Source organism: Leiobunum rupestre, chromosome 1 (genome assembly GCF_980474605.1).
Source record: "Leiobunum rupestre chromosome 1, qqLeiRupe1.1.hap1, whole genome shotgun sequence".
Lineage (NCBI taxonomy): Eukaryota > Metazoa > Arthropoda > Arachnida > Opiliones > Sclerosomatidae > Leiobunum > Leiobunum rupestre.
Window position 1 is genome coordinate 6,569,550 of NC_143384.1, and position 19,613 is coordinate 6,589,162.

Sequence of the window (19,613 nt, forward strand, 5' to 3'; positions counted from 1 at the left end):
ATTTGTGATAGACCATTATACATAAATCACTAATTTCCTAGTACACAGCTAGTTAAAAATATCGCAGATTTGTCAAAGGTTGATGCGCATATTAAGATAACTGCGCATTAGTCAAAATACAGTATAGCCTAACATAGCAAGTTTACTTAATGGTTCGGACACAAGCTTTGAATCTTTCGTTCAAACTGCATCGTTTTTTTAAAACCAGCTATAACAAATTATATTTTATTATCTCCTAATAGTTGGCGCATATTCCTCTAAATAAATGGCTTAATCTGCGGTGTTCTTTAACACAAATACCAAAAAATGTAATTTATTTAAAGCTTTAATGTAGCTTATAGCAGTTTCAAATATTTTGACTTTTAAAATCCCAAATTTCTATTCATCCTTTGTGAAAATTTCATTAATAGTCCAGTAACTTTAGGAAAAAAATCGACCCAACTTCGGGAAAAAAGCCCCCGGGGCTGAATTTTTGCATACACCTTTATTTAGTGTCTAGAAACGTTGTGTAAAAAGTTCCCATTATTGGGGTGTATTGTACTTTTTTTGGTGGAAAAATGACCGGCAAAAATGGTTTTTCACCAATATCTTCGTGGTTTTTACTTTTACAGCTATTCTGTCAATTACAAAATTAATGCTGAGCACGTTCTTGACAAGAATGGTCCTATATGAATTTAGCGTCTGTGCAGTCGTTTCAGCGCAAGCGCAGTGCCAATGTTTATAGTACGACTCCAATGTTTTCTATGTGGAAAAAAATATAACACACCTAAAATTTTCACATTCGAAAGAGGTTATAGTCTTTTAGAACCTCCCCAAAGTCCTAAAGTCTGCGGTGCCAACTTTCACCGCCGTCTTGGAAAATGGGCGCCATTTTATATTCGCTTATAATTCAAAGGGCGTTTTTTATTAGAAAAGGAAGGGGTATCAACGAAGATATTGGCGAAAAAACATTTTTGCCGGTCATTTTCCCACCAAAAAAAAGTACAATACACCCCAATGATGGGGACTTTTGACACAACGTTTCTAGACACTAAATAAAGATTTATGCAAAAATTCAGTCCGGGGGCATTTTTGCCGAAGTGAAATCCTAAAGTTACTGGACTATTAAGTGTTAATACTATTTATATTAGTATATACAGGGTGTTTCGTATTAGTCCGGCATAAATTATGGGTTGTGGTCTTTGGGTGAAACTGATTAAAAATGTTCAAAGAACTATGGTCCTTTAGTGAACCCTTGAAAAGGTTAACAATAGGTCAAAATTTATAACCATATAGATAAAGAAACGAACATTTATTAAGGTGCCATAACTCGAAAACGGTTCTCTTTACTACCATAGATCTTTGGACATTTCACTCAAAGAACACGGCCAGTAACTAACAACAGACTTATCTGAAACACAATGTATTTATTTTAGAATTAGTACGAAATAAAAATCATACGCTTCCATTGGTAGCAGTTACACCACGAGGACCTAAAATGGAGAAACAAATAAAGAATGTTTAGCTCTAGCTATTAAATTACTCTTTTAATATCTAAATCTTAATTATTAAAAACACGGCAATTATTTGCAATAAAAGAATAAAAAGACAAACGACTAATCCTAATTATTAATATTTTAATTAGTTGCATCAAGATTTTCGGCTATTTCAAAATCTAGACGATTTTTCGGATTCAAACAAATAAATCCATAACATTAAAAATAGCCATTCAATCCCAGCAGAACTTGCATAGCATGAGAGAAGTGAAGGTGCAAATAGGCAAAACTCAGACCGGGGGCTAAATATTTCCTAAAAAATCTGAACTCTGACAGTCATGTTACAAAAGATTACAAACTTAAGTAATCATAACTTTGTACGTAATCGCGTCAGTACAGCCAAACCTCATTTGAAGGTTTAAATTTTGACTATTTTTAATTGTTACATCATTGTTAATGTTTATAAATCTGGATCGTATATCCTAAATGTCGTAGCAGCTATAGCCAGAACTTCATAAATCTCTGATAACCAATTTATCAATTTATGGCTTTGTACTACTTTCCCCGATTTCAGAGGTAAAATTGTGCGTCACGAGGGGCTAATAACTTCTGTAAATTCTGTACACCGAGTACCTTTGGTAGTACAGAGTACGCGTACTTTATTTACTACTGTCAAAGCTACAGGCTTGTACACCGATTACGCGTAGTGATCAACCCCTCGGTGTGTCATGCATCGCGTTAATAGGATAACTAAAGGCCAGTTTAAAACAGATAACCAATATGTCTGTTCGAAGCAACACACACTAGTCAGGGTAAAGGGGCAGAGTGGGGTGGAGGAGTGGTTAGCGCTTCCCTCTCGCAGTAAGAGGAGTCTAGTTCGATCCCAGCTTGTGAAACTGGGTTCAAACTCGGATCTACTTCTGCTTTGCAAGTTCTCTCCCAACTGGTTAGAGGAGTTTTTCCCCTAGATCTTCAGTTTCCTATTATATCAAAATTTGTTGAGATTAACGGTAATAGTGAGTGTAGGGAGCTGTTGCCTCGCGTGGCATATTGTAAGGCTTTAAAACCCAATAGAGGTGCCTTGGGCATTAGCCTCGATACATATTATTAAGGGCCAAGCAATAATGGATAAATCAAGCCTGTGCAACCACAAATGGAACGTTATTGGGTTTAAATTCAACACGTATTCTTACCTTGGGGAGCATGTATCAGGTTTCCCATAATTTTATTATCAGAACCACCAATAATCTGAAAAAGATATTTAAATATCTTTAATAATTTTATAACAACATTAAAAAGGGTTATCTCTAGGGACCCGACCGAATTTATCACATCTGGAAATGTATTATTTATGGTGTATGTATGGCACGTAGTTCCTCGATAGATCTGGTTATTTAAAATTTCAATGCGTACTGAACTGAACTTAACTTATTTAATTAATTTTTTACCCTAGGCTTCCCTTTTTATTAATTTTTGGGTGAGCCACTGCATTCCACGGTTTTTGATAAGGAAGCATCGCTTGAATTATTTTCTTCGTATCGCTAGTTTAAATATAGTGGACAACGTTTTGAGGGCAATCTCAGAATTATCAACTACGCAAATGGTGTAATCATTTTCCTAATATTAGAAGGAGAAATTAGAGATAAGTGGGAATTAATGGCATAAAAATTTTAACGCTTTTTTAAACCAATATGTGGACTAAACTTTCCTTAAAGTACCCGACACATGTTTATTTAATTAAATAGATTTAACTTGCACATATCTCCTCACTATCGTGATTTAGGAAATTATCGATTTTCTGTTGATGATGGGATTCAGAAACCCTTATGGTGACTCAAGCGCTGCCTAAAACTCCCCCGCGAAGCCACTGGGTCTGCAGGACATAGCACTTATTCCAAAATCAACCTATTTTGATAATTTAGTGTTCAGCATGGCGCGCAAAATATGCCCACTTATTTAAATTAAAGAATGGAAATATTTTTCTAATGCTGCAAAATATAGTAAAATGTTTTAACTTACCGAATTATTTAAACCACCTGTAGAGCCACCTAATGTAATGACATCTCTCCCCGCGCTATACTTAGAATTCTGAAAATAACGTTTTCAATTATTAAGTAAATTGTTCAATTATATTGAAGTGTTGGTTGCACGAAATTTTAGCTATATGGCTAATTAATGATTCATTAGAAAGAGCAAACATTTTATAGCAAGTACAAAAAATTTCATCGAAATCGGTTAAGTGGTCTTTGAATTATTATAAAAAGAAGTCGAAATGGTGGAAATCGAGTTTTTCGGCGTATTTCCAGACTTTCTCGGCACCCATGACGTCAGAAAATGCGAAGCGTATCATTGGCTAATTGTCTGTAATACATTTCTTTAAATCTGGGATTAAAAGCAGGTTGATTTAATACCCAGGAAGAAGTCCTACGCAGTAGTAATTGAAATAGGCATACACAAGCCTACGTAGTAGAAAAACGATATGAAACCGAAGGCTCCTCGTAAAATTTTTGTTAAATTTCGATAATAAGCCTAATATTATGATTAAAAACCTCTGGTTTGAAAACTTCTACAAGTAAACAGAATCCCTCCACTTCAGTTCCTTCTATTTTAGGAATAAAACTACAGCTTTGATGTGCCCCAAATTGCTCGTACTACGGAAAATTTCAGGATTTTGAGGAGCGAAAAAGATCAGTTTCGGACTCAAAGTTAATACACTTAGGCTTGGAAATTTGTTTCGACAATTACATTTTTGGAAAGAGAACGACGCGTCCTGGGCTTCAAAACAAGCCCGCATTCATTCGTTTTTATTACTATCGATTTTTCGTGCAACCAACACTTTAAAATACCGAAATGCTACACTAGCTCTTGAACAAATTGACAAATTTATGTTAAAATGCTTTTCAGAATATAACGTGGGTTTTTTGGCATTATAAGACCATTATAAAAGCAACACATGTGAGTACATTAGTACTTCCGTTACTGCCACTGTACAGAATAAAATACGGTTTGTATTTCTGTTTTGACCAGTGAAATTGAGCAATTAAAATGAAGTTTAAGATCTTCTAAAGTTAATATATATCGTTTTTGCAATGATTTTCTTGAATAAACAATATTTACCAGTGGTATACATAACATTAAAAAAGGGGTATTTTTAGAATACTAAACTCGCTAAAATCGACACCCACCCGCGGCTTGGCATGGATATCGTAGGGTTGTTTTTCTAAGTATAATTTCAGATTGAATGTGTATATAACAATTCATATTTTACAAATACTATATTTTTTTAATTTATAGTTTTGGATATGTTCGAGCAGAAAATACCTACAATGTGTATAGATTAGTCTACCTTATTCACCTCGCATCTCTCCAAGGCTAAGAAATAGATCAAACATCGGATTTTAACTTGCAGCTCCAGTACCAACCCAACTCATAGTGCAAATTGGCCTAAATACCCACCTCAGTGATAATCGGACTCGATATCAAGTGATGGCCATGTTACTTTAATAACAATTTTCATAAAATAAATAATAACAATAACTACAATATAATTTACAAGTGAAAACGGAAACTTTTCAAATAAGAAAATCGACTATGTAGATAAATAGCTTTAAAATATCCAATTATTCAACTAACAAGGAGAGTACCCGAGGTGTTTATTGCCGATTTTGTTCAATACCTACGATTTTTTTTTATACTTCAAATTAAATTTCTTTTTAAATCACGAAATGGGTAATTTATACCACATTTAGGTAAATTTCATCAAGTTTGGGAATTTGGGAAAATTGTTACATTTTTGGGGTAAAACTAACAATTTTTAAGTGAAATGAGGAAAAAATCTAATTTTGATAAAAGTTGTAATTCTAAGAATATTGTTGGGTAGTGCAACGTCTCCTATTGGGAAATTTCATATCTCATTTAGGTCTACATTACGCCCAAATTTGAACAAAATCGGCAATTAACACCTCGGGTACTCTCCTTGTAAGTCCTTAGAATCATAACGGTGTTCGGCTGTTTACAAAACTTTCGAAATGGATAACAAAAGCTAAGAGAATACATTGAAATTTATAAAAGTATACAAACTTACCGAGGATGAATTGAGAGACGACCTAGCTCGTTGACAACGAAGTGTTATTTTGTCGTGAAATTCGATGGCGCTTTCCACTTCTTCTGTCACTAAACAACTTTTGTCTAGTTCTTTTATCTCCGACTGCTTTTCCTCTATAAGCGCAAGCAACTCCTCCAACTTCTTCGGGTCCTTATTATTGTTCTCCAATTCCTTATCCACCGCGCTGACATATTTAGTGATCACATTTTGAAGCGCATTTCGTCGGATCACTAAACTTTGATCTTCTTGTTCACTCATCCTGAAAACAGAAAATACTAAAGGCTCCTGAAAAACATCGATTCAGTTGAAGATCCTTTTAAGCAAGAGTAACTTCTTTTTCCGAAGCCCAACCCAAGCGGTAAACTAATTAAATTCAAATTAAACGAAGTATTACAGGCTACATGTAAGTGTTCGAGTACAAACGCGATTTCCGTTTGCCAAGCGGAGGATAAATCCCAAAGTTTAGCAGACGAAAATTAAGCAGATTATGAGCTTCTCACGTTGTAAAGGCTAATTGGCGGTTCTGTAAAGGGCAACGTCGTGATGTAAGTAGAAGTCAGTAGAAGGAAAGTGAGGGCGAGACGCCACTCCCGGGGTCGGGGTCAGGTTCGGGATCGGGGTCCGGGATTTAAGGGGTGAAATGAGGGTAAAATCGTCGAAAAGTCAATGTATTTAGGGTATTTTTCGCGACGATTTGTTTTTTCGTATATCAACATATTGTGTCCAGGCCAACTTGTTCATTTATCTACGCTTATCTCGAAAGATACTTGAACGTATATCTTATCAAGTTTTATCGTACGGAATAAGTTGAAATGATGTAAAAATTGATAACCTAGGCGACGCGTGCGCAGATTACCCCGGGGGACGCGGTTAATTTGAATTTAAGAGTGTTTTGACGTCATGGAATATTCGTTGTTAAAGTAGAATGGAAATATTTTTAAACTTCATTTTAATATCATTGTAGTATGCTTGACACTTGAACCAATCTCACGAGTATTTCTTAAAACGAATATCTCGATCGCGTTTTATCGTACGAAATAAGTGGAAATTATGTAAGTTGTATGATTAATAACCTAGGCAGGAAGATAGCGCGCGCGTGCGTGGATTACCTGGGAGGCGTGGATTACCTGGGAGGCGCGGATTGCCCGGGCGCGCGGTTAATTTGAATTTAAAACATGGATTCCCTCTCCGAAATAATTCATGTACCCAAAATTGGACCGCAAGTTTTTTTCTTTTAGGGGAATCTCTATGGGAGTTTAACATTACAATAAAGCTAATAGGTCCAGTTTGGGGTACTTTTGGTCCGAAATGGGGTACATAGGGCCGAAAATGGTGACTTTGGTCGTTTTAAGGGTACTTTTGTTCTATTTTGGTCCATTTTTGGGTACATCAGAAAAGCAGTTGGAAAAACGAAGAGCCTAATTTTTTTTTCCCACCCATCTCCAAACTCCAAAAATTTATTGCTTTAATTTATTTATCGCTTCCGTAGGTATAAAATAAGATAAAAACCACTTACCTATATTTTAATTACGGTAAATTAAAAATACTTAATTAGTGTACTAAGTTACGTTTAAAAGAACCTTTTGTAACAATTCCAATATATCCCTAATATATATAGAAAGGGACGCACTGATTGGGGGACCCTTAAAATCCTTCAGATTCCCATGTTATTTTCTTTGGAAATAATTCCAAATCATGTTGTCAAAATCGTTTTCGGTTGCCATGGCAAAACGAAAACCCATCGCAACTTTTCCCGAATTTGAACAAAATCGGTGATTATCACCTCGGGTCGTCTCCTTGTAAGTCTATTCATAACAATGAGTCCAGTTACTGTTCTAGGAGCAACAAGCGCAGGTCCTAGGTTGCAGCTAGGAGCAACAAACTGTGGGGTGCTGTGTTTGTTGCTCCTAGGTGGCAGGGTCAGTTATTATTTGAAAGGTTATATATCTTTTAAGTTGTAAATAGCAGCAATCCAACACTCAAAAATTACCGGAACTGCTAATAAAATTTATCCAAAAGAGTCCGCCAGACTCTACTAAACATATTCTACTGTAAAAGGGGGTTAGTTGAATGAAAAATGATAGATAGATATAGATATTTGAAGAATTTTAACAACACTCAGGTGTATAAATTAACCCTTCAACATATGGCAAACATTCATAATGAAGGCAAAATTTATAAATACAATTTCTTCTCTCAAGTCCATGGACTTGGCGTCTAAAACCATAATTGCCTATGTTAATTGGCGCCATTATCTGTATTTCCGATCTCAAAAAATTTGGTTTTAATAAAAATTAATGATAATTCACGCGATTGCGTTTCGCTATCTTATTTCTAAAACCAGGTATGTAAAACAATTTTGTTGGGGTAATGATCATTTAATTTAAAAAAGATTTTAATACGATACGAATTGGGACCCTCAGGAGTCCTTAACTTTGAGCCCTTGATTTCTCAGCGACCACTGAGGCGACAAATATTAACGATACGTCCGGGAATGTGGTATGAAAAATTCTTTCAAGCGGAATACCCGTTTGGTCCCTTGATTTCTCAGTGACCACTGATGCGAAAAATATGAACGATACGTCCATTAATGAGGCATGAAAAACTCTCAGAGGTGTGATACCCGTTTGAGCCCTCGGGGGCCCTTAATTTCTCAACAACCGCTAAGTTTACAATTATAAATGATACGTCCATTTATGGGTGATTAAAATGTTCTCGATAGAGATGCCCATGGGGGCCCTTGGATAAAATAATTGTATAATGTGAACTGGGCTTAACTTAAACAATTGCCTTAGCTATAGACCTCTATTTTAATATCTACCTACCTTATATATAGTTACTATTACTAATAGTCTCTAGGCTCAGTAAAATTTCTGGTATTTTTTATAATTTTTAATTTATAATAAATGCAAAGAATTTTCCATCACCGACCCCGACCCTGACTTGTTTTTCGCGGGGTTAGACCCACCCTGACCCCGACTTTATTTTGACCCCGTACGAACACTAGATACGCCCTTGTAGTATCTCGTGGTTATTTGTCGTTGATCTTTCAACAATTATATAATCATAGACGTGAGTCCGATTGTTTCCAAAACGGAATTAGAGAAGCTGAAAGTCCACTGAAGTAATTGTTTAGTATTTGCCAAAAGGTTGGCCAGCTTAGCTTCAAATTTAAAGGGCAACACAAGTCGTGATACAGGGAAAATGAATGTATTATATTTAAAGGGTAATGCACGGGGTATAGATGCATGCACAGATACAGTTTTTAAATATAAGTTAGGACTTCAGTAGAAGGAAAGTGCGGGCGAGACGCCACTCCCGGGGTCGGGGTCAGGTTCGGGATCGGGGTCCGGGATTTAAGGGGTGAAATGAGGGTAAAATCGTCGAAAAGTCAATGTATTTAGGGTATTTTTCGCGACGATTTGTTTTTTCGTATATCAACATATTGTGTCCAGGCCAACTTGTTCATTTATCTACGCTTATCTCGAAAGATACTTGAACGTATATCTTATCAAGTTTTATCGTACGGAATAAGTTGAAATGATGTAAAAATTGATAACCTAGGCGACGCGTGCGCAGATTACCCCGGGGGACGCGGTTAATTTGAATTTAAGAGTGTTTTGACGTCATGGAATATTCGTTGTTAAAGTAGAATGGAAATATTTTTAAACTTCATTTTAATATCATTGTAGTATGCTTGACACTTGAACCAATCTCACGAGCATTTCTTAAAACGAATATCTCGATCGCGTTTTATCGTACGAAATAAGTGGAAATTATGTAAGTTGTATGATTAATAACCTAGGCAGGAAGATAGCGCGCGCGTGCGTGGATTACCTGGGAGGCGTGGATTACCTGGGAGGCGTTGATTACGTGGGAGGCGCGGATTGCCCGGGCGCGCGGTTAATTTGAATTTAAAACATGGATTCCCTCTCCGAAATAATTCATGTACCCAAAATTGGACCGCAAGTTTTTTTCTTTTAGGGTAATCTCTATGGGAGTTTAACATTACAATAAAGCTAATAGGTCCAGTTTGGGGTACTTTTGGTCCGAAATGGGGTACATAGGGCCGAAAATGGTGACTTTGGTCGTTTTAAGGGTACTTTTGTTCTATTTTGGTCCATTTTTGGGTACATCAGAAAAGCAGTTGGAAAAACGAAGAGCCTTATTTTTTTTTCCCACCCATCTCAAAACTCCAAAAATTTATTGCTTTAATTTATTTATCGCTTCCGTAGGTATAAAATAAGATAAAAACCACTTACCTATATTTTAATTACGGTAAATTAAAAATACTTAATTAGTGTACTAAGTTACGTTTAAAAGAACCTTTTGTAACAATTCCAATATGTAAATATAGGTATAAGGATTGAAAAAATACTTAAAGTGGTTTTACTGATAAACTCTAAAGGAATTTAACTTTAAAGGGTATCTTAGATTATTGTTTTTAATTTTATTCAAGTTGAAAACGTATTAAGAGTCCTTCAAAGTACTATAAAAGGATTTTATTTACGAACTTAATTCATATTTTCTTCAAACTTTCAATTCGCTTTTATTACTATTTAAATACGGTAAAATATAATTCTTATACACAAATATAGTCAGAAAGATACTATAAAACACTAAAATTAAAATTAAATTAAATTTGTGTGGATAAGATTTGTAAATATCATTTTGAAACTAATAACTTTCACGCTTTATTTAAGTCAAGCCAATAAAAACAATTACCTATATTTTAAATACGGTAAAATATAAATACATTTCCGATATGTAAATAGGTAGAATAACACTATGAAAAGTTCCTTTTTCTTCTTTTAATACGACAACACACACAACTCTGATACGCAAATATATAAAGAAAATATAAAAAAAAAATACTCTACGTTCGATACGTTAAAATACATTTCCGATACACAAATATAGATAAAGAAATACTATGAAATGTAAAAAGGTAGAAAAATACTACACATTAACCATTATGAATTTAAACTTACAACATCCTTCACGTATAGAGCATAACATATATGTTCAGAGTTAACTTGTTTCCTCGTTATCTTTATCGCATGTGTTTTAAATAGCGTATGGAATAAGTTAAGAATGTACTGAAATGGTGTATGTTTAAACCTCGTAGAATAAAGAGTAAAACATATGTTCAGAGTCGGCTTGATTACTAAAGCGAATAACACAGAGACGTTTCCGGTGTAGTCACGTAGGAAGAAAAATACTACAACACTCTATACTCTACATTCAACACGTTAAAATATACTTCCGAAATGTCAATATAGGTAGTAAAATACTACAAAATCTCTATACTTTACCTTCAATACGTTAAATTACATTCCAATATGTAAATATAGGAGGAAAAATACTACAAAAGCCTCTTTTCTTGGCGTTCAATATGTTAAAATAGATTTCTGAAATTCAAATGTAGGTAGTAAATACTACAAAATCTCTATACTCTACCTTCAATACGTTAAATTACATTCCAATATGTAAATATAGGTAGTAAATACTACAAAAGCCTCTTTTCTTGGCGTTCAATATGTTAAAATAGATTTCTGAAATGCAAATATAGGTAGTAAATACTACAAAAGCCTCTTTTCTTGGCGTTCAATATGTTAAAATAGATTTCGGAAATGCAAATATAGGTAGTAATTACTACAAAAGCCTCTTACTCTACGTTCAATACGTTAAATTAATGATATGCCTCCGATCGAATCGTTCATTTTTTCCTATTTAAATATACGCATTTAAATTAGAATTGCTTCTAGTGTTCGACAGTCGATTAATTTTTATCCACAAATTTTCCGATTTATTTAAAAAACGTTGGTAAAAAGAATATCATTTTAACTTATTTAATTGTGTTTTTTACCCAACCAAGCATTTATTTGAATAAAAGGTATTTATTTAAATAACCAATAGTTAAATAAAAATTGTTAAATGTTTAAATAATCGAAAGTGAACAAGCCTATTTTTTAAATAAAACAAACAGACTTTAGAGTTGATAAGATTTGTAAATATCATTTGAAACTAATAATTTTCACGCTTTATTTAAGTCAAGCAATTACATTTTTAAAAATGAAAGAAGTTAAACAATATAAAAATTTTTAAATATTGTAAATATTTTTAGGTAATAAAGAAATTAAGAAATGTTTTAATTAAAATATCTTTCATTTTCTACTACATTTTTAAAAATGAAAGAAGTTTAACAATATAATTATTCTAATATAATTTCAAAATCAGGTATTATTTAAAGTACAAATGCATAATTTAGTGAAGCAATTCTTATTTAAATACTTTTATTTAATTAATTTGTGTATCTGAAATGTATTAAATTGAAAAATAAGTGGGTTTTACTATTTATCACGGTTTTTTTTTTATATATATATATATATATATATATATATATATATATATATATATATATATATATATATATATATATATATATATATATATATTGGAATTGTTACAAAAGGTTCTTTTAAACGTAACTTAGTACATTAATTTATTTTGGAAGTTCAAAACGTATTAAGAGCCCTTCAGAGTACTATAAAAGGATTTCATTTACAAACTAAATTAATATTTTCTTCAAACTTTCAATTCGTTATAATTTGAATTTAAATGAAAACATCATGGATTATAGGTGCGTAATCTACTATTAGACCGAACTAATTAAAAAAATACTTAAAGTAAGTGGTTTTACTGATAAACTCTAAAGGAATTTAACTTTAAAGGGTATCTTAGATTATTGTTTTTAATATTATTCAAAAACAAATACGTCGAATTATTTGGTATTCGAAATACTATTGGTTAGTTTTTATATCTTTAATTTTATTTTTCAGAACAATTTCTCTTTGTCTAGCTTCTTCTAACTTTAATTTAGATGGCCTTAAAGCCAAGTATTTAACAAATTTTGTAACCAAGTAGATGGAGCTTTAAACAATTTTTCAGTCATGTAGTCAAGGAAATGTTCAAATATACGTGTATTTGGTCATTTTGATGGTCAAATAGCCCAGTATGGAACTGCGAGATGATAGTCAGACATTGAGACGCGGGTGGCGCCCGTGCCCCAGCGTCCGCGCCAGCCCCGTCGGTGCCCCATTTCACATTTCAGACGTCGACGGAGGCTCGGGGCACCATCAGGGCGAGGGCGCGGACGCTGGGGCACGGGCGCCACCCGCGTCTCAATGTCTGACTATCATCTCGCAGTTCCATACTGGGCTATTTGACCATCAAAATGACCAAATACACGTATATTTGAACATTTCCTTGACTACATGACAGAAAAATTGTTTAAAGCTCCATCTACTTGGTTACAAAATTTGTTAAATACTTGGCTTTAAGGCCATCTAAATTAAAGTTAGAAGAAGCTAGACAAAGAGAAATTGTTCTGAAAAATAAAATTAAAGATATAAAAACTAACCAATAGTATTTCGAATACCAAATAATTCGACGTATTTGTTTTTGAAATAACTAAATAGTTTGCATATTTGTCAAAAAAAAAACTAAAAAAGTAATTGAAATTACTATTAATTTTACTTGCAATAGTAAAATACTAAACCAAATGTATAATTTATATTTTATTTTATTTAATAAATTTAAACTATAATACTAAACTTTTTCAAAAAAAACTTTTACAAACAAAATTTAAAATACACATTTTTAAAATTTAACTACACCAGCTCCAAGTCAGCTAGCGACTTTTTTTTTTAAGTAACTACTAACTACAATTAAAATCAAAGAATCTGCTATATTTTTCATGCTTTGAAAACAATTCATTAAAATCTCGAGTTTTTAAATATATGTAAAACACGAAGGAGCAGATCTTTTATCACAAATTTTCATAAATTATATTTAATTTAGTTTATAATAATATAGGGAACTCAAAAATTAAAAAACGAAAAATCAAAAAATTACTTACTTCAACCTTTCTCCCTTTTATTAGTTTCGTTTTAAACTTGGTTTACGTTTTAGTTTTACTTTGCTATTCTAGAAAATTCCAAAATTCCTTTAGAGTTTATCAGTAAAACCACTTACTTTAAGTATTTTTTTAATTAGTTCGGTCTAATAGTAGATTACGCACCTATAATCCATGATGTTTTCATTTAAATTCAAATTATAACGAATTGAAAGTTTGAAGAAAATATTAATTTAGTTTGTAAATGAAATCCTTTTATAGTACTCTGAAGGGCTCTTAATACGTTTTGAACTTCCAAAATAAATTAATGTACTAAGTTACGTTTAAAAGAACCTTTTGTAACAATTCCAATATATATATATATATATATATATATATAAAAAACCGTGATAAATAGTAAAACCCACTTATTTTTCAATTAATACATTTCAGATACACAAATTAATTAAATAAAAGTATTTAAATAAGAATTGCTTCACTAAATTATGTATTTGTACTTTAAATAATACCTGATTTTGAAATTATATTAGAATAATTATATTGTTAAACTTCTTTCATTTTTAAAAATGTAGTAGAAAATGAAAGATATTTTAATTAAAACATTTCTTAATTTCTTTATTACCTAAAAATATTTACAATATTTACAAATTTTTATATTGTTTAACTTCTTTCATTTTTAAAAATGTAATTGCTTGACTTAAATAAAGCGTGAAAATTATTAGTTTCAAATGATATTTACAAATCTTATCAACTCTAAAGTCCATTTTTCAGGTATTAGTAAATATTTCATACAAACTAACTTCTAAAATATGGATTTAGTTCGTAAATAAAATTCTTTTAAATTACTTTGAAGGACTCTTTATACGTTTTGAATTTGAATAATATTAAAAACAATAATCTAAGATACCCTTTAAAGTTAAATTGCTTTAGTTTATCAGTAAAACCACTTACTTTAAGTATTTTTAATCCGTTCGGTCTAATAGTAGATTACGCACCTATAATCCATGATGTTTTCATTTAAATTCGAATTATAACGAATTGAAAGTTTGAAGAAAATATTAATTTAGTTTGTAAATGAAATCCTTTTATAGTACTCTGAAGGGCTCTTAATACGTTTTGAACTTCCAAAATATATTAATGTACTAAGTTACGTTTAAAAGAACCTTTTGTAACAATTCCAATATATATATATATATATATATATATATATATATATATATATATATAAAAAACCGTGATAAATAGTAAAACCCACTTATTTTTCAATAAATACATTTCAGATACACAAATTAATTAAATAAAAGTATTTAAATAAGAATTGCTTCACTAAATTATGCATTTGTACTTTAAATAATACCTGATTTTGAAATTATATTAGAATAATTATATTGTTAAACTTCTTTCATTTTTAAAAATGTAGTAGAAAATGAAAGATATTTTAATTAAAACATTTCTTAATTTCTTTATTACCTAAAAATATTTACAATATTTAAAAATTTTTATATTGTTTAACTTCTTTCATTTTTAAAAATGTAATTGCTTGACTTAAATAAAGCGTGAAAATTATTAGTTTCAAATGATATTTACAAATCTTATCAACTCTAAAGTCTGTTTGTTTTATTTAAAAAATAGGCTTGTTCACTTTCGATTATTTACACATTTAACAATTTTTATTTAACTATTGGTTATTTAAATACCTTTTATTCAAATAAATGCTTGGTTGGGTAAAAAACACAATTAAATAAGTTAAAATGATATTCTTTTTACCAACGTTTTTTAAATAAATCGGAAAATTTGTGGATAAAAATTAATCGACTGTCGAACACTAGAAGCAATTCTAATTTAAATGCGTATATTTAAATAGGAAAAAATGAACGATTCGATCGGAGGCATATCATTAATTTAACGTATTGAACGTAGAGTAAGAGGCTTTTGTAGTAATTACTACCTATATTTGCATTTCCGAAATCTATTTTAACATATTGAACGCCAAGAAAAGAGGCTTTTGTAGTATTTACTACCTATATTTGCATTTCAGAAATCTATTTTAACATATTGAACGCCAAGAAAAGAGGCTTTTGTAGTATTTACTACCTATATTTACATATTGGAATGTAATTTAACGTATTGAAGGTAGAGTATAGAGATTTTGTAGTATTTACTACCTACATTTGAATTTCAGAAATCTATTTTAACATATTGAACGCCAAGAAAAGAGGCTTTTGTAGTATTTTTCCTCCTATATTTACATATTGGAATGTAATTTAACGTATTGAAGGTAAAGTATAGAGATTTTGTAGTATTTTACTACCTATATTGACATTTCGGAAGTATATTTTAACGTGTTGAATGTAGAGTATAGAGTGTTGTAGTATTTTTCTTCCTACGTGACTACACCGGAAACGTCTCTGTGTTATTCGCTTTAGTAATCAAGCCGACTCTGAACATATGTTTTACTCTTTATTCTACGAGGTTTAAACATACACCATTTCAGTACATTCTTAACTTATTCCATACGCTATTTAAAACACATGCGATAAAGATAACGAGGAAACAAGTTAACTCTGAACATATATGTTATGCTCTATACGTGAAGGATGTTGTAAGTTTAAATTCATAATGGTTAATGTGTAGTATTTTTCTACCTTTTTACATTTCATAGTATTTCTTTATCTATATTTGTGTATCGGAAATGTATTTTAACGTATCGAACGTAGAGTATTTTTTTTTTATATTTTCTTTATATATTTGCGTATCAGAGTTGTGTGTGTTGTCGTATTAAAAGAAGAAAAAGGAACTTTTCATAGTGTTATTCTACCTATTTACATATCGGAAATGTATTTATATTTTACCGTATTTAAAATATAGGTAATTGTTTTTATTGGCTTGACTTAAATAAAGCGTGAAAGTTATTAGTTTCAAAATGATATTTACAAATCTTATCCACACAAATTTAATTTAATTTTAATTTTAGTGTTTTATAGTATCTTTCTGACTATATTTGTGTATAAGAATTATATTTTACCGTATTTAAATAGTAATAAAAGCGAATTGAAAGTTTGAAGAAAATATGAATTAAGTTCGTAAATAAAATCCTTTTATAGTACTTTGAAGGACTCTTAATACGTTTTCAACTTGAATAAAATTAAAAACAATAATCTAAGATACCCTTTAAAGTTAAATTCCTTTAGAGTTTATCAGTAAAACCACTTTAAGTATTTTTTCAATCCTTATACCTATATTTACATATTGGAATTGTTACAAAAGGTTCTTTTAAACGTAACTTAGTACACTAATTAAGTATTTTTAATTTACCGTAATTAAAATATAGGTAAGTGGTTTTTATCTTATTTTATACCTACGGAAGCGATAAATAAATTAAAGCAATAAATTTTTGGAGTTTTGAGATGGGTGGGAAAAAAAAATAAGGCTCTTCGTTTTTCCAACTGCTTTTCTGATGTACCCAAAAATGGACCAAAATAGAACAAAAGTACCCTTAAAACGACCAAAGTCACCATTTTCGGCCCTATGTACCCCATTTCGGACCAAAAGTACCCCAAACTGGACCTATTAGCTTTATTGTAATGTTAAACTCCCATAGAGATTCCCCTAAAAGAAAAAAACTTGCGGTCCAATTTTGGGTACATGAATTATTTCGGAGAGGGAATCCATGTTTTAAATTCAAATTAACCGCGCGCCCGGGCAATCCGCGCCTCCCACGTAATCAACGCCTCCCAGGTAATCCACGCCTCCCAGGTAATCCACGCACGCGCGCGCTATCTTCCTGCCTAGGTTATTAATCATACAACTTACATAATTTCCACTTATTTCGTACGATAAAACGCGATCGAGATATTCGTTTTAAGAAATGCTCGTGAGATTGGTTCAAGTGTCAAGCATACTACAATGATATTAAAATGAAGTTTAAAAATATTTCCATTCTACTTTAACAACGAATATTCCATGACGTCAAAACACTCTTAAATTCAAATTAACCGCGTCCCCCGGGGTAATCTGCGCACGCGTCGCCTAGGTTATCAATTTTTACATCATTTCAACTTATTCCGTACGATAAAACTTGATAAGATATACGTTCAAGTATCTTTCGAGATAAGCGTAGATAAATGAACAAGTTGGCCTGGACACAATATGTTGATATACGAAAAAACAAATCGTCGCGAAAAATACCCTAAATACATTGACTTTTCGACGATTTTACCCTCATTTCACCCCTTAAATCCCGGACCCCGATCCCGAACCTGACCCCGACCCCGGGAGTGGCGTCTCGCCCGCACTTTTCTTCTACTGAAGTCCTAACTTATATTTAAAAACTGTATCTGTGCATGCATCTATACCCCGTGCATTACCCTTTAAATATAATACATTCATTTTCCCTGTATCACGACTTGTGTTGCCCTTTAAATTTGAAGCTAAGCTGGCCAACCTTTTGGCAAATACTAAACAATTACTTCAGTGGACTTTCAGCTTCTCTAATTCCGTTTTGGAAACAATCGGACTCACGTCTATGATTATATAATTGTTGAAAGATCAACGACAAATAACCACGAGATACTACAAGGGCGTATCTAGTGTTCGTACGGGGTCAAAATAAAGTCGGGGTCAGGGTGGGTCTAACCCCGCGAAAAACAAGTCAGGGTCGGGGTCGGTGATGGAAAATTCTTTGCATTTATTATAAATTAAAAATTATAAAAAATACCAGAAATTTTACTGAGCCTAGAGACTATTAGTAATAGTAACTATATATAAGGTAGGTAGATATTAAAATAGAGGTCTATAGCTAAGGCAATTGTTTAAGTTAAGCCCAGTTCACATTATACAATTATTTTATCCAAGGGCCCCCATGGGCATCTCTATCGAGAACATTTTAATCACCCATAAATGGACGTATCATTTATAATTGTAAACTTAGCGGTTGTTGAGAAATTAAGGGCCCCCGAGGGCTCAAACGGGTATCACACCTCTGAGAGTTTTTCATGCCTCATTAATGGACGTATCGTTCATATTTTTCGCATCAGTGGTCACTGAGAAATCAAGGGACCAAACGGGTATTCCGCTTGAAAGAATTTTTCATACCACATTCCCGGACGTATCGTTAATATTTGTCGCCTCAGTGGTCGCTGAGAAATCAAGGGCTCAAAGTTAAGGACTCCTGAGGGTCCCAATTCGTATCGTATTAAAATCTTTTTTTAAATTAAATGATCATTACCCCAACAAAATTGTTTTACATACCTGGTTTTAGAAATAAGATAGCGAAACGCAATCGCGTGAATTATCATTAATTTTTATTAAAACCAAATTTTTTGAGATCGGAAATACAGATAATGGCGCCAATTAACATAGGCAATTATGGTTTTAGACGCCAAGTCCATGGACTTGAGAGAAGAAATTGTATTTATAAATTTTGCCTTCATTATGAATGTTTGCCATATGTTGAAGGGTTAATTTATACACCTGAGTGTTGTTAAAATTCTTCAAATATCTATATCTATCTATCATTTTTCATTCAACTAACCCCCTTTTACAGTAGAATATGTTTAGTAGAGTCTGGCGGACTCTTTTGGATAAATTTTATTAGCAGTTCCGGTAATTTTTGAGTGTTGGATTGCTGCTATTTACAACTTAAAAGATATATAACCTTTCAAATAATAACTGACCCTGCCACCTAGGAGCAACAAACACAGCACCCCACAGTTTGTTGCTCCTAGCTGCAACCTAGGACCTGCGCTTGTTGCTCCTAGAACAGTAACTGGACTCATTGTTATGAATAGACTTACAAGGAGACGACCCGAGGTGATAATCACCGATTTTGTTCAAATTCGGGAAAAGTTGCGATGGGTTTTCGTTTTGCCATGGCAACCGAAAACGATTTTGACAACATGATTTGGAATTATTTCCAAAGAAAATAACATGGGAATCTGAAGGATTTTAAGGGTCCCCCAATCAGTGCGCCCCTTTCTATATATATTAGGGATGCAACGGTTCCATGTTTTCGGACTATCTCGGTTCCGGTTCTTAAGTTTGCGCTTTGTCGGTTCCGGTTCTGGTTCCTAGCATTTTTATATAAACGATTCCGGTTCCTGTTCCAATCGACAAT

At 32.3% G+C, this 19,613-nt stretch overlaps 1 protein-coding gene across 1 annotated transcript in view; it reads right to left on the reverse strand.

Annotated features, from left to right (window-relative positions):
• Positions 1-1,328: 1,328 nt before the first annotated feature.
• Positions 1,329-19,613, reverse strand: part of LOC149960512 (uncharacterized) — a 32,992-nt gene continuing 14,707 nt past the window's right edge. Inside the window, exons 2-5 of the mRNA XM_090180312.1 lie at positions 5,560-5,839; positions 3,495-3,563; positions 2,669-2,723; positions 1,329-1,390 (exon numbers count right to left, since the gene is read on the reverse strand). Of these exons, the coding sequence (XP_090036438.1) occupies positions 1,329-1,390; positions 2,669-2,723; positions 3,495-3,563; positions 5,560-5,838 (465 nt within the window). The 5' untranslated portion in view covers position 5,839. The remainder of the gene's footprint in view (positions 1,391-2,668; positions 2,724-3,494; positions 3,564-5,559; positions 5,840-19,613) is intronic.